Source organism: Phoenix dactylifera, chromosome 18 (assembly GCF_051530095.1).
Source record: "Phoenix dactylifera cultivar Ajwa chromosome 18, Ajwa_hap1_PhDact_Kaust_v1.1, whole genome shotgun sequence".
Classification (NCBI taxonomy): domain Eukaryota; kingdom Viridiplantae; phylum Streptophyta; class Magnoliopsida; order Arecales; family Arecaceae; genus Phoenix; species Phoenix dactylifera.
The window spans coordinates 11449091-11465000 of NC_143207.1; the positions used below are offsets into that span (position 1 = coordinate 11449091).

General features: G+C 36.9%; 2 protein-coding genes across 3 annotated transcripts in view; one reads left to right on the plus strand and one right to left on the minus strand.

The window, feature by feature from the left end:
• The first annotated feature begins 2161 nt into the window (after positions 1–2161).
• On the plus strand, positions 2162–7329 carry LOC120112437 (YTH domain-containing protein ECT4-like). The gene is made up of 9 exons (XM_039131875.3): positions 2162–2411; positions 3163–3239; positions 3422–3569; positions 3832–3908; positions 4335–4922; positions 5260–5841; positions 5926–6138; positions 6220–6363; positions 6647–7329. Exons 1-9 carry the CDS (start codon positions 2384–2386, stop codon positions 6896–6898), a joined length of 2109 nt encoding a protein of 702 aa, XP_038987803.2. The 5' UTR covers positions 2162–2383; the 3' UTR covers positions 6899–7329.
• An 8407-nt stretch (positions 7330–15736) lies between these two features.
• Positions 15737–15910, minus strand: part of LOC103723641 (GATA transcription factor 7-like) — a 1883-nt gene continuing 1709 nt past the window's right edge. For both annotated transcript variants that reach the window (XM_017846764.5, XM_008814613.6), the window contains exon 2: positions 15737–15910. This exon is cut by the window's right edge and continues 646 nt beyond it. In XM_017846764.5, the coding sequence (XP_017702253.4) occupies positions 15894–15910 (17 nt within the window). In that variant the 3' untranslated portion in view covers positions 15737–15893.

Below are 15910 nucleotides of genomic sequence, written 5' to 3' on the forward strand. Positions count from 1 at the left end.
AATTACAAACATGAAATCTAGTATTAATCTCATATAACAACTTAATCTCATTCACCACCTGACCTTGTTTCTCCATAGGATTCTTGGAAGGTAATGGTAAATCGAGTGAAAGGTGTGATAGTTGACACTTTTTGTTGAGCCTCTGGTTGGAAAAAAATTGTAAGTTGTTTCAACTCAAGGAACCATGTGATCAGTCATATTTTATTTTTGTAAGGTAGATAGATGGAAGAAAAATAATACAAAAAAAATTCAATCCTTGATTTTTGTGCTTAACCTATTAAATTGTATGATTGATCGACAACTTTGTTCTTTTCTTTCAGTCTTTTAATGAAAGTGATAGCTTTAGTCAAACTTGATTTTATCATAAGCACAATCATGATCTAAGCCCTTATCTAAGCTATGATCAGTCACAAGCCTAACCATTAATGAGCTTAATTTAGATCTAAAATCCAATCCGAAGTATATTCCTTTGCCCAAGGTCATCAAATGAACTATTTTAACCTTGATTTTAGTTTAAATTCAATATGGAGGCAATAAATAGATTTTTGGTAGAATCTTTAAATGTTTGTACCGGGGATCTCAATTCAAGCACAACTTTTTTGGGATTTCAAAATGGTTTACTTTAAAGAAGTATGGTTGAAATGATATAAGTCAAATTTAATGTGATTGAATGTCAATATTCCCAAGCAAGTGGTGATCAAGGCAAACTAGTAATCTATATGATAAGATTAATTTGACAGGCATATATATCCATATAAACCTCCATAAGAATTGCAATTTATCAAATGTTGTTCAAGATATTCCTCACCACTAAACATTTTTAGGCATAAATTTTAAGAAATGACAATTTTACTCTTATATCCTCTTGTTAATGATAAATATGCCACTTCAAAATCTCCCAATTCCTACACGTCTACTTATGTGTGGGCCATTATGAGACAAGTCAAAGGAAGAGTATGTATTTGCTTGTTAAATAAAGTGGGTTTAAGTCGTTGCATGTTAGTCATAACTTAGAAGTCATAATGTCAATAAGTGTGTTAGTTCAGAATCAAAAGATAACTTGATATAGAAATAGATGCCTATAAATAAAAGGGTTGAATATTCTCATTTATGATGATGCTATTTTCGAATTTTGCTAAAATAGGTCTTCCACTAATAATGTTACAATGGAACACTAGTGAAGAAACTTAGTTGTAGAACCATAAAACATAAATCATATTGTATCTATTTAAGCCCTAAACATAATCCTGAATAAAGCGGAAATGAACAATATCCAAGGGGGGAGAAGTGTATTAAAGCAATGCATATTTTAACCATAACCTTAGCTTTATTCAAAGGAACCATTAGGGAAAGAAAAGTCATGTAGGCTTGAGCTGCCCAAATTCTATCCTTGGCACAAAAAACAAGTTTATGGTTGGTAAGATATTGTTATATCTTTAGAGTAGTCGCTTTCATGTCAATTTATTCATCAAACTCTTATTTTTTGAATATCTTTAGAAAGTTATGCAAACATTTGTATTTATAGATATTAATGAGTCAAGAAGCTATATGATGAAAGCAATCCTAAAACCCATAAAAGCATGAGGATGGCCCAACACAGGACTCTTATCCAGTCAATAAAGATGTCAACAGATAAGAGTTGGTAAAAGTACATTTACAATTTTGATGAGAGGCTAACATAATGATTCTACTCAAATAATATAAAATATAAGCCTAAACAAAATTTGTGAAAGTTAACACTCATCGGACCGTGCAATTTGGGCTGTTGAATCAAGCTTTGTGATTCATGATAGTGTTGCAGTTGGTAGTTGATCTAATGTCCATATGCATCACACTTATTAACATGCATCTCAAAGCATGATCCAATGGCTCATGTTGCATCGGATCTCAAATGGTCCCATGTCAGACACAACCTATGCCCTAGATCCTAATCCTGAGCTCTTGCGGTCCTAATCCTAGTCCAATAAGAAAACCTCGATTGCCAATCAAAAGCCTAATTGGCTAACTCTCGACTAACCGGGAAGGCCATGGTGGAGGAGAGAGGGCCCAAAAGGGAGCCCATCAAAGTCAAGTCAAGCCCAAATACTATAAGCGCAACCAGAGGGCCCATGGGCCCATGGAAGGGTAGAGAAGAGTCCAAGGAGGATTAGGGTTTCTGCTCGATATAAAAGGTAATAAAATAATATATCCGGTTGTGGAGGCGGAGCCGTGGTGCTATTTGAAGCACCGCTTTTCGATTCGCCAAACTCTCTTCGTTTGGGTTCCTCCCCTGGCGGCTCTCTTCCTCCTACCTTCTCTCTCCTAGGGTTTTCCTTTATCACTCTCCCCACCCACCCCTTTTTCTCTTTTAGGGTTTGGGCTTCAGATCCCATCAGAACCATCCATGGCTGCCGTCGCTCCCGCTTCTGACCGTATCCTTTTCTTCCTTTTCCTTTTCCAATCGAAATCTGCTGGTTTAGGTTAGCTTTTTTGGATTTCTTTCGTATTGGTTTTGATTCCCCTGTTTCTTTCTATTGGATCTCTTGGTTTGGGTTTTCTGAAGCGATAAACCTGTGTTTTTCCTTCTTCTTTTTCTTATAAACTGTTGACTTTGAGGGTTTTGTTAGGGTTTATTATAGATCCATGATCGTTAATGAACGTTTTAATCCTTTGGATTACCGTTCTCTATGTGACTTGGATTTGCCCTTTCCTTTATAGGGTTTACGACATGATTCCGATGAGATTTTGGACTTCTGATTTCTGTTTCTTTAATATCGCCTTCTTTTGTTTTGCTGTATATGTGATTTAGATTATTTTCTTCGGGGGTTTTGTGTTTTCCTGCTGATTTGATGCTTATGTTGGTCTGTTTTGGTTATCTATCCTTGCAAAAAGGTTTCTTTTGATTAAACTCAATCGATGGGCTTTGTAAAAAAAAAAGTTGTATTTGATGATTAAATTGGTCACAGAAATTAAATGAGATTTTACGGTCCTCTATCTTCTGTCTTCTATATTATTTTATCAAGATTCTTTGTATGCTTCTTTTTATTTGTTATGTGATGTGGTCCTATAATGTTTTGATTGTAATATCTGTATTTTGACGTTCGTCAAAAAATTGGATTTTTTATGATATATCCATCATCGTTTTTTTTAGTTTGTTTTTTCTCCTTAATTCTTTCGGAACAGAAGCTGCAGATTTGTTGCAGAAGTTGTCGTTGGATTCTCAGGCCAAGAATCATGATGCTGTGGAGGCTACCAAGAAGGTATTATTTTTTCCGTCCATTTCTCTTGGAGATCACAGCCTTCATCTTTTCATCTTTTATTTGGTTGCGCGGTTTTGTATTTGAGAGATAGATTCGTGTTAATTTCTTTTGGATTTTGTATTTATAGATAGGTTGGTGTTAATTTCTTTTTTCTTTTTTTTTCTCCTGAATTTGGTTAATAGCCGTCTGCGGTACAATTTGGGTCTGCAAATGGTGGAGAAGTGCCAAACGTTCCGATCCCATCAGAGCGGTCGTTGACACCTATACTTCCAGACTTTATGGATCCAAGCATGTGTTATCTACCAAGCGGATACCCTTATTACTATGGAGGTAATGAAACGCTTGCAGAGCCCCAAGATTTATGGGCTTTCTCTGGTCATCAAATTTCATTGTTTGTTGCGAGACTTCAGTGGATTAGTTTGAAATTTTTGTTGTTAAATGAGGTGGCCAATTAAGCTTTTTTCCTCCCCTTAGTTGTTTAACTGTTGTATTAACATATTTTCTGGTTTAACATGTTTGTTGCACATGTTAACTTTGAGTGCCTTTGTATTTTTTTATTACTGGATGCCATATTTTAGTTTTGTTTTTTCAGGTTATGATGGTTCTGTCAATGAGTGGGGGGATGACTACCCTAGATATGTAAACCATGATGGAGTGGAGATGCCTCCTGTAAGTTAACTCACTGAGGCATTAATTTTTTTTTAAATTTTTAAACTCAGATGTAATATTGATAAAATAAGTTGTCTTTCTATAGGATGATATAATTGAATTAGGCTATTCGAGATAACTAAACCTGAGATTTAGATGTGAATGATTATCAGAGCCTGAACTTCTGGGATCATATGGTTTATACTTGACTTTCTGTAGATTGTACAAATGCTTTTCAATGAGGCTGAAGCAGGTTTTTTACATGTTGCTTTGTATTATGTACTATTGAGCTGCAAAAAGATATAGGGTTTTCAAAAGTCTGTGGAACTCTATATTCTTGTAGATCAAAGATACTATCTATACAAGAATTTTTTTCTGAGTAAAAAGGTGTTCTTATTATATCTTTGTGATAATGATTAGATCAATGTCTTGTTTGGTTCTTGGCAGGGAGTCTATGGTGACATGTATCACCATGGATATGGGTATGCTCCTTTTGGTGCATATCCGTCTCCTGGTTCCCCAGTTCCTACCATGGGGCATGATGGCCAACTGTATGGTCCACAGCATTATCAGTACCCAACTCCATTTTTCCAGCCACCAACTCTTACTGGCGCACCACATACACCAAACCAACCCCCTACTTCTCAAAGCGAGGTTTCTACTTCTGTTGCTTCTGATCAGCCATCCATTCCCTTGGATACGTCCAAGGCTAACTCAAATGGAATTGCCAATGGGAATGCAAATGGAAATAGTGGGTCAGCACCTCAGAGGCCAAGCCACCAAAATCAGTCACAGACTTCAAATGGATCTTATGGTAGGGGATCTTTGCCAGGTGGACTTCCTTCTACTGGTTACCAGGATCCAAGATTCAGTTTTGATGGAATGCGATCTCCGGTACCATGGTTTGATGGGCCTGTTTTCTCTAACGGGCAACACAGACCAGCTACAACAAGCTCCATTTCGTCTGCAGTATCACATGGTGGGACAACTCCAGCAGCAAGAAATCAGAATCACCGTCCTCTTCCTCAAGTCATGGTATGTCGTATGGTATGCTTGCTATGTACTGTTTATAAGCTGCCTGCTTGAGCAAGCAACTGCTCTGTGGCCAATTCCATTTAACCTCATTGGGTTGACTTCAATGCACCAAGTATTCCTGGTGAGGGTCGCTGATCCTAATGTTTGCCACAGAGCAAGAGCTATCATATTTGGCAGAAAGATGGTGATCTAAGTTTTAAATTCATTTTCAGTTTACCTTGCAATTGTTGATCTAAATTTTAAATTCTACTCGAGATTGCAAAACTTTTGTTGTGATTGCATTGTTATTGTATCCCCCACTTGTGGCCTATTGATTATCAATCTTTATCATCTCCAGGGTATGCATGCCCCCAGACCAACATCTGGGATCGGACCAGCAGCTCCTGGTTTCGTGAGTAGGATTTATCCAAACAACCAACTGTATGGCCAGAATGCACTCAGAACTGGTCTTGGTTTTGGATCAAATGGTTATGATTCTAGGTCAAATGGGCGCTGGGGATTGGCTGTGGATAGCAAGTACAAACCTCGGGGCCGAGGCAATGGATATTATGGTTATGGCAATGAGAACCAAGATGGATTTAGCGAGCTGAACAGAGGGCCTAGGGCAGGGCGCTTCAAAAACCAAAAGACATTCGGACCTACTGTTAAAATTGCTGTAAAGGGGCAGAACCTCTCTTCAATTGGGAATGAGGATTCTAGTGTAATACCGGATAAGGAACAATACAACCGAGCTGATTTCCCTGAGAAATACAGTGATGCAAAGTTCTTCATCATTAAATCATACAGTGAGGATGATATTCATAAGAGCATCAAATACAATGTCTGGGCCAGCACCCCCAACGGAAACAAGAAGCTGGATGCTGGATACCAGGAAGCTCAGGGGAAATCTGATGGATGCCCTGTCTTTTTGTTTTTCTCTGTAAGTATTATGGTCATTCTTTAGGGAGTGTTTTGCTGTCTTTTATCTTGATTTATTCATCAAGACTGCTTTCCAAAATTTCAGGTCAACACCAGTGGGCAATTTGTTGGTGTTGCGGAAATGGTGGGTCCAGTTGATTTTAACAAGACTGTCGAGTACTGGCAGCAAGATAAGTGGAATGGCTGCTTCCCTGTCAAGTGGCACATTGTTAAGGATGTACCTAACAGTGTTCTTAAGCACATTACATTAGAGAACAATGATAATAAGCCAGTGACAAACAGTCGGGACACTCAGGAGGCGAGTGTCTTTCTGATTTTTTTTTGGGTATGTTGGTATATCAAAAGCTTTTGCCTAATGTTTCTTGCTTTGGTGTTACAGGTAAAACTGGAGCAGGGTCTTCAAGTGCTCAAGATTTTTAAGGAACATGCCAGTAGGACATCCATTCTGGATGATTTTATGTTCTATGAGAACCGCCAGAAAGTGATGCAAGAGAAAAAGGCAAAGCAACAACTTCATAAACAGGTACCTTGTACTCTTCTATGGTTCTGTTCAGGGCTTTTAATTATGAAAAATGTTCATTATGTTTGAAATTTTCTATGGATCCTTTCCCCCTTCTCCATTTTCATCAGTTTGCAAACTGTATCCATTGAACCGTGGGAAACATGCCAGTTTTTAAGTGAGATTGTTATCCATGTTTTCACTTTGCTCATTCTGTAGCTTTGTAGATTTATATACTTCGCTACTTAGAAGCTCTTTTATTCCACCTGTCTCCAGTTTATTCATTCTTCTATATTTTTGGCTTCAGGCCTGGGATGGAAAAATTTCTGATGCTGTTGCTGGGGAGAAAGAAAAGGATGGGGCAAATGGGATGCCCAGATTGCAGAAGCCTTTGGATTCGGTTTCAATTTTGAACAAGGATGTGCCACAGGGTGGCCTTGGGGAACGAAAGTTATGCGAGGAAAATGGTGTGGCTGCAGCAGCTGGTGATGCCTTGAAGATTGCCAAGCCAGCAACAGAGAAGCAGGCTATTGCGAATGGTGTTGCCAATGGTTGTTAGGTGGATCGGCCCCGCTTTCGTCAGCTGTAGCCCAGAAAATAAATGTCATTATACTTGGGTGTCTGGAACCCCTATTTGCGAGGCTGCAGAGGATTTACATTTGGGGGGGGTGGGGTGGTTTGAGATCTTGGGCAATAAAAAGCCTCCATAGCCACTGGTTTGTGGTAAGATTGCTAGTTTTTCTCAATGCCTGGAGTTGGGTTACTGGTTTCTTATTTGGACTAGGTTTAGGAATATGGGTTTTTATAGCTTTAAGTAGTGTACTGACAAGTTTAAGTTTTTAATTCCTTATTTTAGTTTTGGGGTTTGGATTAGGTTGCCCTTTGCTCTGAATTGTCTTTTCTTTTATGAAGCCTTTTCTTCTGTAAATCTACCGTTGTATCTCTGAGAACAGGAAGCAGGTTAGAGTATTGCAATAGTGGAGTTGAAAAGAGCTGTGAGTTTGCTTTGCCCTCTCTGATTCCTTCACTTGATAATTGGTTTCAGTGGACGCTATCAGCTGTTGGTTATATGCCGCCAACATGTTCAAGGCATGAGTTCTTAAATTTGGATATGGATTCATGTTTTCTTATATCCGATTTCTGTCGCTTGGATTGTCATATTTATGACAAGGAACTTTGGATGGAGCGTTATGATCTGTAGTGCAGTTAGCTTAAGATAGCTTAGTTTGCGTTTTTAATCCTATTTTAATTAATTCGCCTCGCTCGCATGAATGAAACTCTTGGTAAATTGTTATCAGAAGAAATTATCTGCATTAAACTCTCTCCAGTTGAATATATGCCATCCCATGTGAATTAATGGTCTCATCTATTCCTTGTTTTTTAATTTTTGGGCTGGGTTGCTTGTGTGATCGAGCTAGGTTTTGTTTTGCATCCTGTACTGCCCGGTAATTTAGATGGAGCAAGTTATGATCTGTGGTGCTGTAAGCTGTAATAATAGGCTTCAGGCCCATGTCCGACAGACCCTTAAAAGGGAGTAGATGGACAGGTAATATTGGAGCTACTTTTAGAGATTGTTTTGTTTGAGCTGCTTTTAGAGATTATCTGATTATCCACGAGATTTTCTAAAATAGATAACAGTATAAAGTATTTCTTTATAATATATAAGATTTTATGAAAAATAGGTGAGATATGTTCTCCACAAACTTATTTTTTCAGGTTGTATGATTTGTGAGTTTTAATGATACATTGTATGAAAAATTAGCAAGCAGCTAAGGTGAGGTCTCAATGTTGATTGTGGGAATTGTCCGCTAAATCAGGCTTTACCGTTGTCTTGACCGTCCACCAATAACGCCTCTGTGACGGTTGGAAGCTTTTATCACAAAATAAATAAGTTTTATCAAAATTAATTGGAAATGAGACACTTATCACAGAATCGACTTCTCAGTTTATGATGGTTTGTAACAATTTCACTGCGCGTTGGGGATTTTAGTGGGAATTAAAGTAATTGTGAATTAATATAATCCTTATTATTAGAAATGAAAATATGAAAGTGATAAGATGCTTTAAGCAATGATGTCGTCAATGATGGCACTGGCTGTATTGTCCTGTAGCCGTTAGAAATGTTTATAACGTGCCAGCTAAAAAGTAGGGCAATTTATGAGGGACAGAATTTAATTGTAGCGTACAGAAGCAGGTGGATCATATGACATTAATTGTTGGGATATCATCAAAACTATTACTAAACCCATCCCACACTGGCATTTTTGTTGGGGTGAGTCAGAGTATGATCTTGAACTTATTAGGCTGAACACTGTGGGCTTCACCCTCATGCACAATTGATTATAGCATTCTTGAAACTATTTTTTCTTCAATTATTAATGGCCACTAATTGAACGATGATGATGTCTATAATTCTCAAATTATTTTGGGCATATCATGCTCTATGAATTTCATTTTCTTAGTAAATTATTAGTGTATCAAATGTTCCCTTTACCACCATGTTCATATAAAGATGTTTTAATCATTTTACATGGTTTATTAAGTTTGCGCTCTCACTTTTTCTTGAACATTCCGTCTCTTTCGCAGAACACACAAAGGCACTTGCAGACATAATTGTAAGGGAATACTTTTGGATTCGTTCCTTGACATAGAACTAATCACCATGGTGAACCTATGTTGTTGCTCCAAATCTTTGTATCATAATAAAATCGTCACTTCTTTAAGACTTTCTGCCAAGTATGGATGGAGCAACTCTTCATGACTTGGTTTATGCAACTTCTACTTTTTGTACAACTCTAATGAGAAGGTTGTGCAAAGAAAACTTTGAGAACATAAAGCGATTAGTTAACTATTTTTTTTTTTTTTCACATTTTTGGCTTCCTCTTACTGTTTCATTTTCATTTAATGTCTTTTGCCACCTCTCAACAGTTAGAACTTTGTTGTCTATTTCCATATGTAAGAAACCTGAGACTCATTGTACTTGAAAGTAGTGTGTTTTAGCCTAGAGACTAATTGCAGTATTCTAGAGTCTTTTGCATTGAAATAACAGTATACAGAAATGATTTTTGCGATGATCTGATATATCTTTGTCTATATTTTATTTTCTAAACTAGAGGTAGTCCTAAACAGAAATGTTGGCAAATGAGGATTCAAAGAGATGATCCAAATAATATGGAAATGATTTGATGGTTATTGTTATATTTGAATACACTTCCCCTTAGAGATTGCTTCACCTCTTTGCTTTCTTTCTGCTATTGGTTGTTTGTCTTTGTGAGAGGCGCAAGGAGGAAGGATGCTTTGCAAGCTTGATTTCCAGATGATCAGGTAGATCGGAACTTCTTTTTGAGCTGATAGTGGCAAGAGGTCCTAGTCTTAAATGGCAAAGGTGGATTGACTAAGTGGGAAGCAAGGTAGATGGGTTTACTGTCAAACAGGCCTCTCTCAGATAACAGATTAACAAGGAAAGCTTCGGACGAGCATTTAATTAAGGGATGGGGTCTTTCTCAGATATTTGGTGTTATAATTAGCAACACAGGTGATACTATGCCATTCTGCAAAGATAGGGCCTCTTCAATACATAGCTTTGAGTTATTGTTTGAATTGATTATAATTTTTGAGGACTTATAGTTTCTTTGGAAGATGATTGATATTGGGGTGTTATTTGTGCTAGGTGGATGAATTGTTATCTAAAAGACTCACCAATCAGTTACCTTGAAACTCCTGTTCATTTTACTCTAAGAAAGTTGGACTGGATGATCCTGATTCAAAAATTTTAAAAAATGTTGCAGGGTAAAAACATAATGTTTCATCTTTGGGAGGTAGGCTCATTCTTGTTAACTCTGTTTTGCCTTCCTTTCCAACTTATTGGACTTCTACCTTTTTTTTTTCATGGTTAAGAAGATTAACTACATAAGGAGGAGGTTAAATAAGTGTAAATCTGGGTTTGTACTTAGCTAATTGTGGATTGGTGTGTAAGTGTTAAGGACCTTCAGAGCTTCAGTAGGAGTTCTTTTGTAAAACTTGAGAGAAGTCGTTTCACCTTTCCAAAGAGGGGTTATTAGAAACAGAAGCCGCCTTCTTTGCAGGACTGCGCTTTAAGTTGGAGAATGGCTGCCTCATTGTCATCTACGAAGATTTTTGTATGGAGAATCCACCTCGTTCTGATTTGTTCTTGGTTCCCTTTAATTTAGCTTTGAATGAAAAAGTGCAGATCAGTTGAGACTAGTAGATGGTCGCTGGAGCTATGACATCAGGCTTAGAGATTTTATTGCAGAGGATCTCAATGACCAAATTGAAGCATTTTACGTCTTTATTTGGAAACATTTGGTCATCTCTTCTTTCTGATTCTCCACTTGGGAAGTGGATTCTTCAGGTATATTTTCATAACAAGGTTTTTATATTTTAGATATGGAGCAAATTCAGCTTTTGACTAATTGGTTTGGAATGGCCTTTTCTCACTGCATCAACAATAAAATCTTGATCACCGATAACCATAGGAAAAGAAATTGGGCAGCACCATCTCATGTGTTTTCAATTCTTAGCATTGCTCACTTTAATTTTTTAGGCCTTTTTGGAAACATTTTAGGCTCGATGAGAAGCTAAAATGGTTCCCAAGTAGTTTGAGGGATTTAAAAACTTAGCATTAATGTAATGATTCAGGACCTGATTCAAAAAAGCTAGCTGAAAGATATCATTTGGATTTTTTAGTCCTGTATAAGTATCCAAGATCTACTTAGTGCATAGCTAATGCGTGAATAAATACAAGCCTGCATGGATCCTTACAATAGTTCTCTCTTTGTTTTGTTTTTTTTTTGTTTTGTTTTTTTGGTGCAAGGGAAGAGGAGGGCCTAAGACCACCTAATTTATTAAAGAATAAAAAAAATGTAACTACAAATCTTATATGGCGAGGGGAAAATCAGGAAATTATGTCAGCGGTTGGTTTACAGCAAACTCACAAGAGGTTAAATTCTTGGAATTACAGCACACCATCCAATCCATAACTAGAGTAAGGATTCTGGGGAACTGTGCTTCTACAGAGAATTTCTTCATAGTTCTCATTTTTCTTCATAATTTTTTTATTAATAATGTAATTTCTTTATGATCCTTATTGTAGTAATTCTGCTTGAACTCCTTTCCGTTCCCCTTTTTTTTTTCTTTTGTCTGGGTAAGAAGCTCTGTTTAGGCCTCATACATTCATGCCTATTAACATTAGACTTGGAGGCCCAGCTTGGGCCATTGATGATCAGAAAGGATAATTACTAGTATTTTATATTTGGAGTGAACTCATTTGGTTGCTGGTTTCCTAGAATTCTTACTAATCTTATACTACTAGTGTTGGACATGTGTTTTGGATGTGATGGTAAGCATACATACTCCCCATATTTCCTCTCCTCCAGTTATGCTGGTGGACAATATTTCCTGGTGTTTGTGGTTGAAACTAGACTCTAGAATCTTTTTTTCCCTCCCCACAATAGTGAGTTGGTTTCGCAGGTCATTGAAATTATTTGGTTTTTGATGGAAGACTGGGTGAAAGCAGCAGCAAAAAGAAACTACTTCTGTGTTGAAGCATCAAATTTGAAGTAAAATATTTCCTCCTCAATATAATATGAAAGAAAAGAACAACTTTTTGGCTAGCTTAGCTTATTTTGTTCCATCGGCTCTTTCCTTTCCTGATTGGGGTCATTTCTCTTGTAAGCACCCTGTTGTTTACTGGCGCTCATTGTCCGAATAAAGTTGGTCATATAACAACTCAGGACTTCATCCAAAACAATCTGCCAGAAGATATTATTTAAATTTTTTGATTCTGTATAAGTATCCAAAATCTTCTTAGTGAATAACCGATATGAGACCAAATACATGTCCGCACACGATCGGCTCATGGTCAGCCTCCATGAACCCATTTTGCAGTGTCTCTTAGTTTATATAGGCTACGAGCCAAGTTTGTTTTGATACCATTTGTAACAACTCAGGATCTCACCTAAAAAGACTAGCCGAAAGATATTATTAGGATTCCTTGATCCTGTGTAAATATTTGAGATCTTCTCGGTGAATAACCGATGTGGGACTAAATATACGAATACACATGTCTTCATAGGTCAGGCTTTGTTCAATTCTTTTCTGTGCCGATCACCCAAAAGAAGTTGGTTCTTGGTCAGCCCAATCCCTTACGCAGGAAGAAAAAAAAAAGATCTTTGTGCATCCCAAGATCCTAAGTTTGACACGGAAATAATTCCAAAAGTCGCGAATAAAAGCATGGTGAATGACCATATGGATTCCCGTCTCACTTGTGGAACTACAGAGGAAACAAGCAGTGTGACATGTCCACGATTTCTTAGCAATATCAATCCACAGTAGGAAACCACAAAGGATTTGGTGGCATCAGATAGGTCATATGTGTTGATCAGTGCACCAATTTAGACATGGATCCCTGCAATATGTACCTAAAATCATATCGGATGAGTAGTGAGAAACCTCGTATCATCCTCCCCATTTTCTTACCATGATCCACTTCCCAAATGGTGCAGGTAAAATGTACCTTGAATTCTCCATCAAAGAACAAATAAAATAGGTTTGGGATCATGATCATGATGGTTCTAGCCATACATACCTCCATCTTATTATATTGCACATATAGCATAGAGTAGAGACACATGATCAGTCAAACTACTAAGGATTTCCCCAAAGTGTTAAAACCACAAAACACCATTTCAGTTGCCTCCAATTCTGAATTCCTTTTCAAAATTAAGATAACATGAGTGTCATGCCTAACAAGTCTCCCTTCCTCACATTTTTATGCATTTATTCCATGGGAGCATATGATTCCCATGCCAAAGATATCAACATCAAGTTGTTGGAAATAATATTCTGAGTCCACCTAGAACAATTTACTTCTTTTCTTCTATATTGATGTCTAATATGCAAGCATTCTCTCAAATCTATGGGCGATCAATGCGCGATCAAAACTAGTAGCCTCTTTAATGATCACACATCTATTATCTTCTTTTGAATGGGTTTGTCGATCACCAAAACACCCATAAACATGAGGAATTATGCTATCATCTTCATCACTGCAACAACAATAAGACATGAAAGCACATCATCAAGATCACCATGAACATGGCCAACCGGGAATGATGTTTGCCAACTCAACCATAAAATATGCTCGACAAAAATAATTCAATCTTTTGAAATTGAAGCAATTAAATAATGTTCAAATTAACAAAATAAGTTATTTAATCAAACATCCTTTCTTTTCTCAAGATGTAGGTATCTGAACAGGTTTAAATATATAAATAATTGTAAAGTTACCTAGTTTATACTGAATTCTTTATAATACTAAGCTGAGTGGTATACTAGCCACTGACAATTGAGCTACAGCACTTAAATAAAGTTTGTGTAAGAATCTGAGACAGTATGATCCGCTATATCTCTGAATTCCTCCATTCTTCATCAATGGTGAATATTTAGGCTTGGTCCTTGAAATCATTTGGTGGACGGTCCCATCTTTTATGGAATGGCCTGGGTTTCTTAAATAAGAGCTTGGCCCTACAGTATATCAACCCCTTATCAACAAGATGGTTCGCTTATATAAGAAATTTGTTTGCAAATATTCTGAACTTGTCGTATAACACAAGAATTTGCCCAATGTCCCATTCAAATGATGTATGAAATCCTCATGTAAACCAATGGTTCCTGACTTTGCATTACCATCTTGTTTTGGAGCTTTAGCAGGCTGAAAATTAGATGATACTGTGCTTTTATTGCAGAGAAATGCTCTATAGACTTAATAGAGCTCTCCAAGCAAGGGACCGCAAATCTGCAATCAAACAGAACGAGACTCGAAAGATTGTGGCTTGTTTTGTTTGCCCCTTAAGAGTTAATTTAGATATCTAGTTAAATTAGGAGAGTTTAACAGAAGAATCCATCCAAAGAAACAAGACTAAATATTTAAGAAGTTTTCCTTACTCAGGAAGTTGTATACAACTAAAATGTTCTAAAACGCTAGTAGCTATGACATGAGTGAAAGAATTTCATCAGTATGGGTCTTCTAGTGAAGTAATAACTAAGAACTAGGTCGATCCTTCAAAAGGATCATAATCTCACACCAGCAAAACATAGACATGGTCGAATCTTAATACCATGTCTTGCATTATGACTAATTCTTGAGCATGTCAAAAGTTTTCACACAAGCTTAAGTACTTCTAGCACTCTTAAAGAAAGTATCACCACATATTTATGATCAACATGTATGATGTTATTTTTCCTTGAAGTAAAACAGATGCCGTTCCATTGGAAACATAAAAATCATCACATGTTACAGGAATCAATATTAATACAATAAGATGAGACGTGGGTACGTATTGTTGATTCCAACAAGAGAATGGCCAGAGAAGATTCTCCCAGTTGGTCGAGTGATCCCCACAAACAGACTGCAAGTGAATATGCTAACTTATCTATTTACAAAGGTTAGACAGGCAAGGAAAACCCAAAGTGGATAACATTCTGCAGCTTGCCCAAATGTACAGAGGTAAGAAGAACCAGGATGATTTCCAAGCAAAGAAAAATCATCACCACACTTTTATGCATGCAAAAATTTGATCTCCTAGAGAGACCAGCTTTTTTGAGATGATGGATTAGTAGTGCCCTGTTAATATGGCTTCTCAAGAAGGAACAAGATGAACATCAATAGCATATTCACCCTTTTAATAATGGACCATAGTAGATGTTGCAATATGTATATGGACAGAGGAAATTTATGGAACAATGGCATTCATTCTCGGCCATATATAATACCTTTTGCAATTAAAATAACCAAAAGACATTCAATCATAACGTGAACCTATTCTCAATTCATGACATGAACTTGGACCCATAAAATTTTCATGTTTTGACCCTGAATTTGATCTATATCATTTTGCATACACTGCATGAACAAACTCACAAAGAGGACAACATCCAAGAAAACAAAAACGCTAATTACCTTTTTGTCTTTCTATACATGAAATTAAGTAATCGAGGTGACAGAGATTGCTGAAATCTGAAAAGAAGAATGGATCTTTTACCTGAATAAGTCTCACTGATAAACCCATACTTTCATCTCTTGAAGGCAGAAAACCACAAGAAAATCCATTAGCAATGAAAAGAGCTTCCTTCCATGTTACCTATCATAAATCCTCTTAGATTGTACTTGCAAAGAAAGGTAATGAAATTGTCCTTTAGCATTGAAATCAAATGCTTATAATTCTCCCAGGAAAAAGGCTTTTCTAGTCTGCCCAAGCCATTTCCATCCCCAAGTTCTTGCCTTCATGACGAAAGATCATAGATAACATGAAGAGGCAAAGCCAGATTTTCAAGAGAACAATCAAAGAATTCTTCAAAAAAAAAAAAAAAAATGAAATGCAGATGGCAAATGAAAATTATATATAATCAATCAACCTTGACAAAGAGTGAAAGGAAATACAACACGATAACTAGAAGCTGCTCTCTAACTAAACTTTCTACAGTCCATTCAAAAAAATAGCTAAACTTTCTACAACAAGTCTAGCTAAACCTACTCAGCTGGAATGGGAAG

Coding starts and splice junctions, on each gene's coding strand:
- LOC120112437 (XM_039131875.3), top strand. CDS start 2,384: ATGGCTGCCGTCGCTCCCGCTTCTGACC. Junction 3,909..4,334: donor ATGGAGTGGAGATGCCTCCT/GTAAGTTAACTC, acceptor GGTTCTTGGCAG/GGAGTCTATGGTGACATGTA. Junction 4,923..5,259: donor GTCCTCTTCCTCAAGTCATG/GTATGTCGTATG, acceptor TATCATCTCCAG/GGTATGCATGCCCCCAGACC.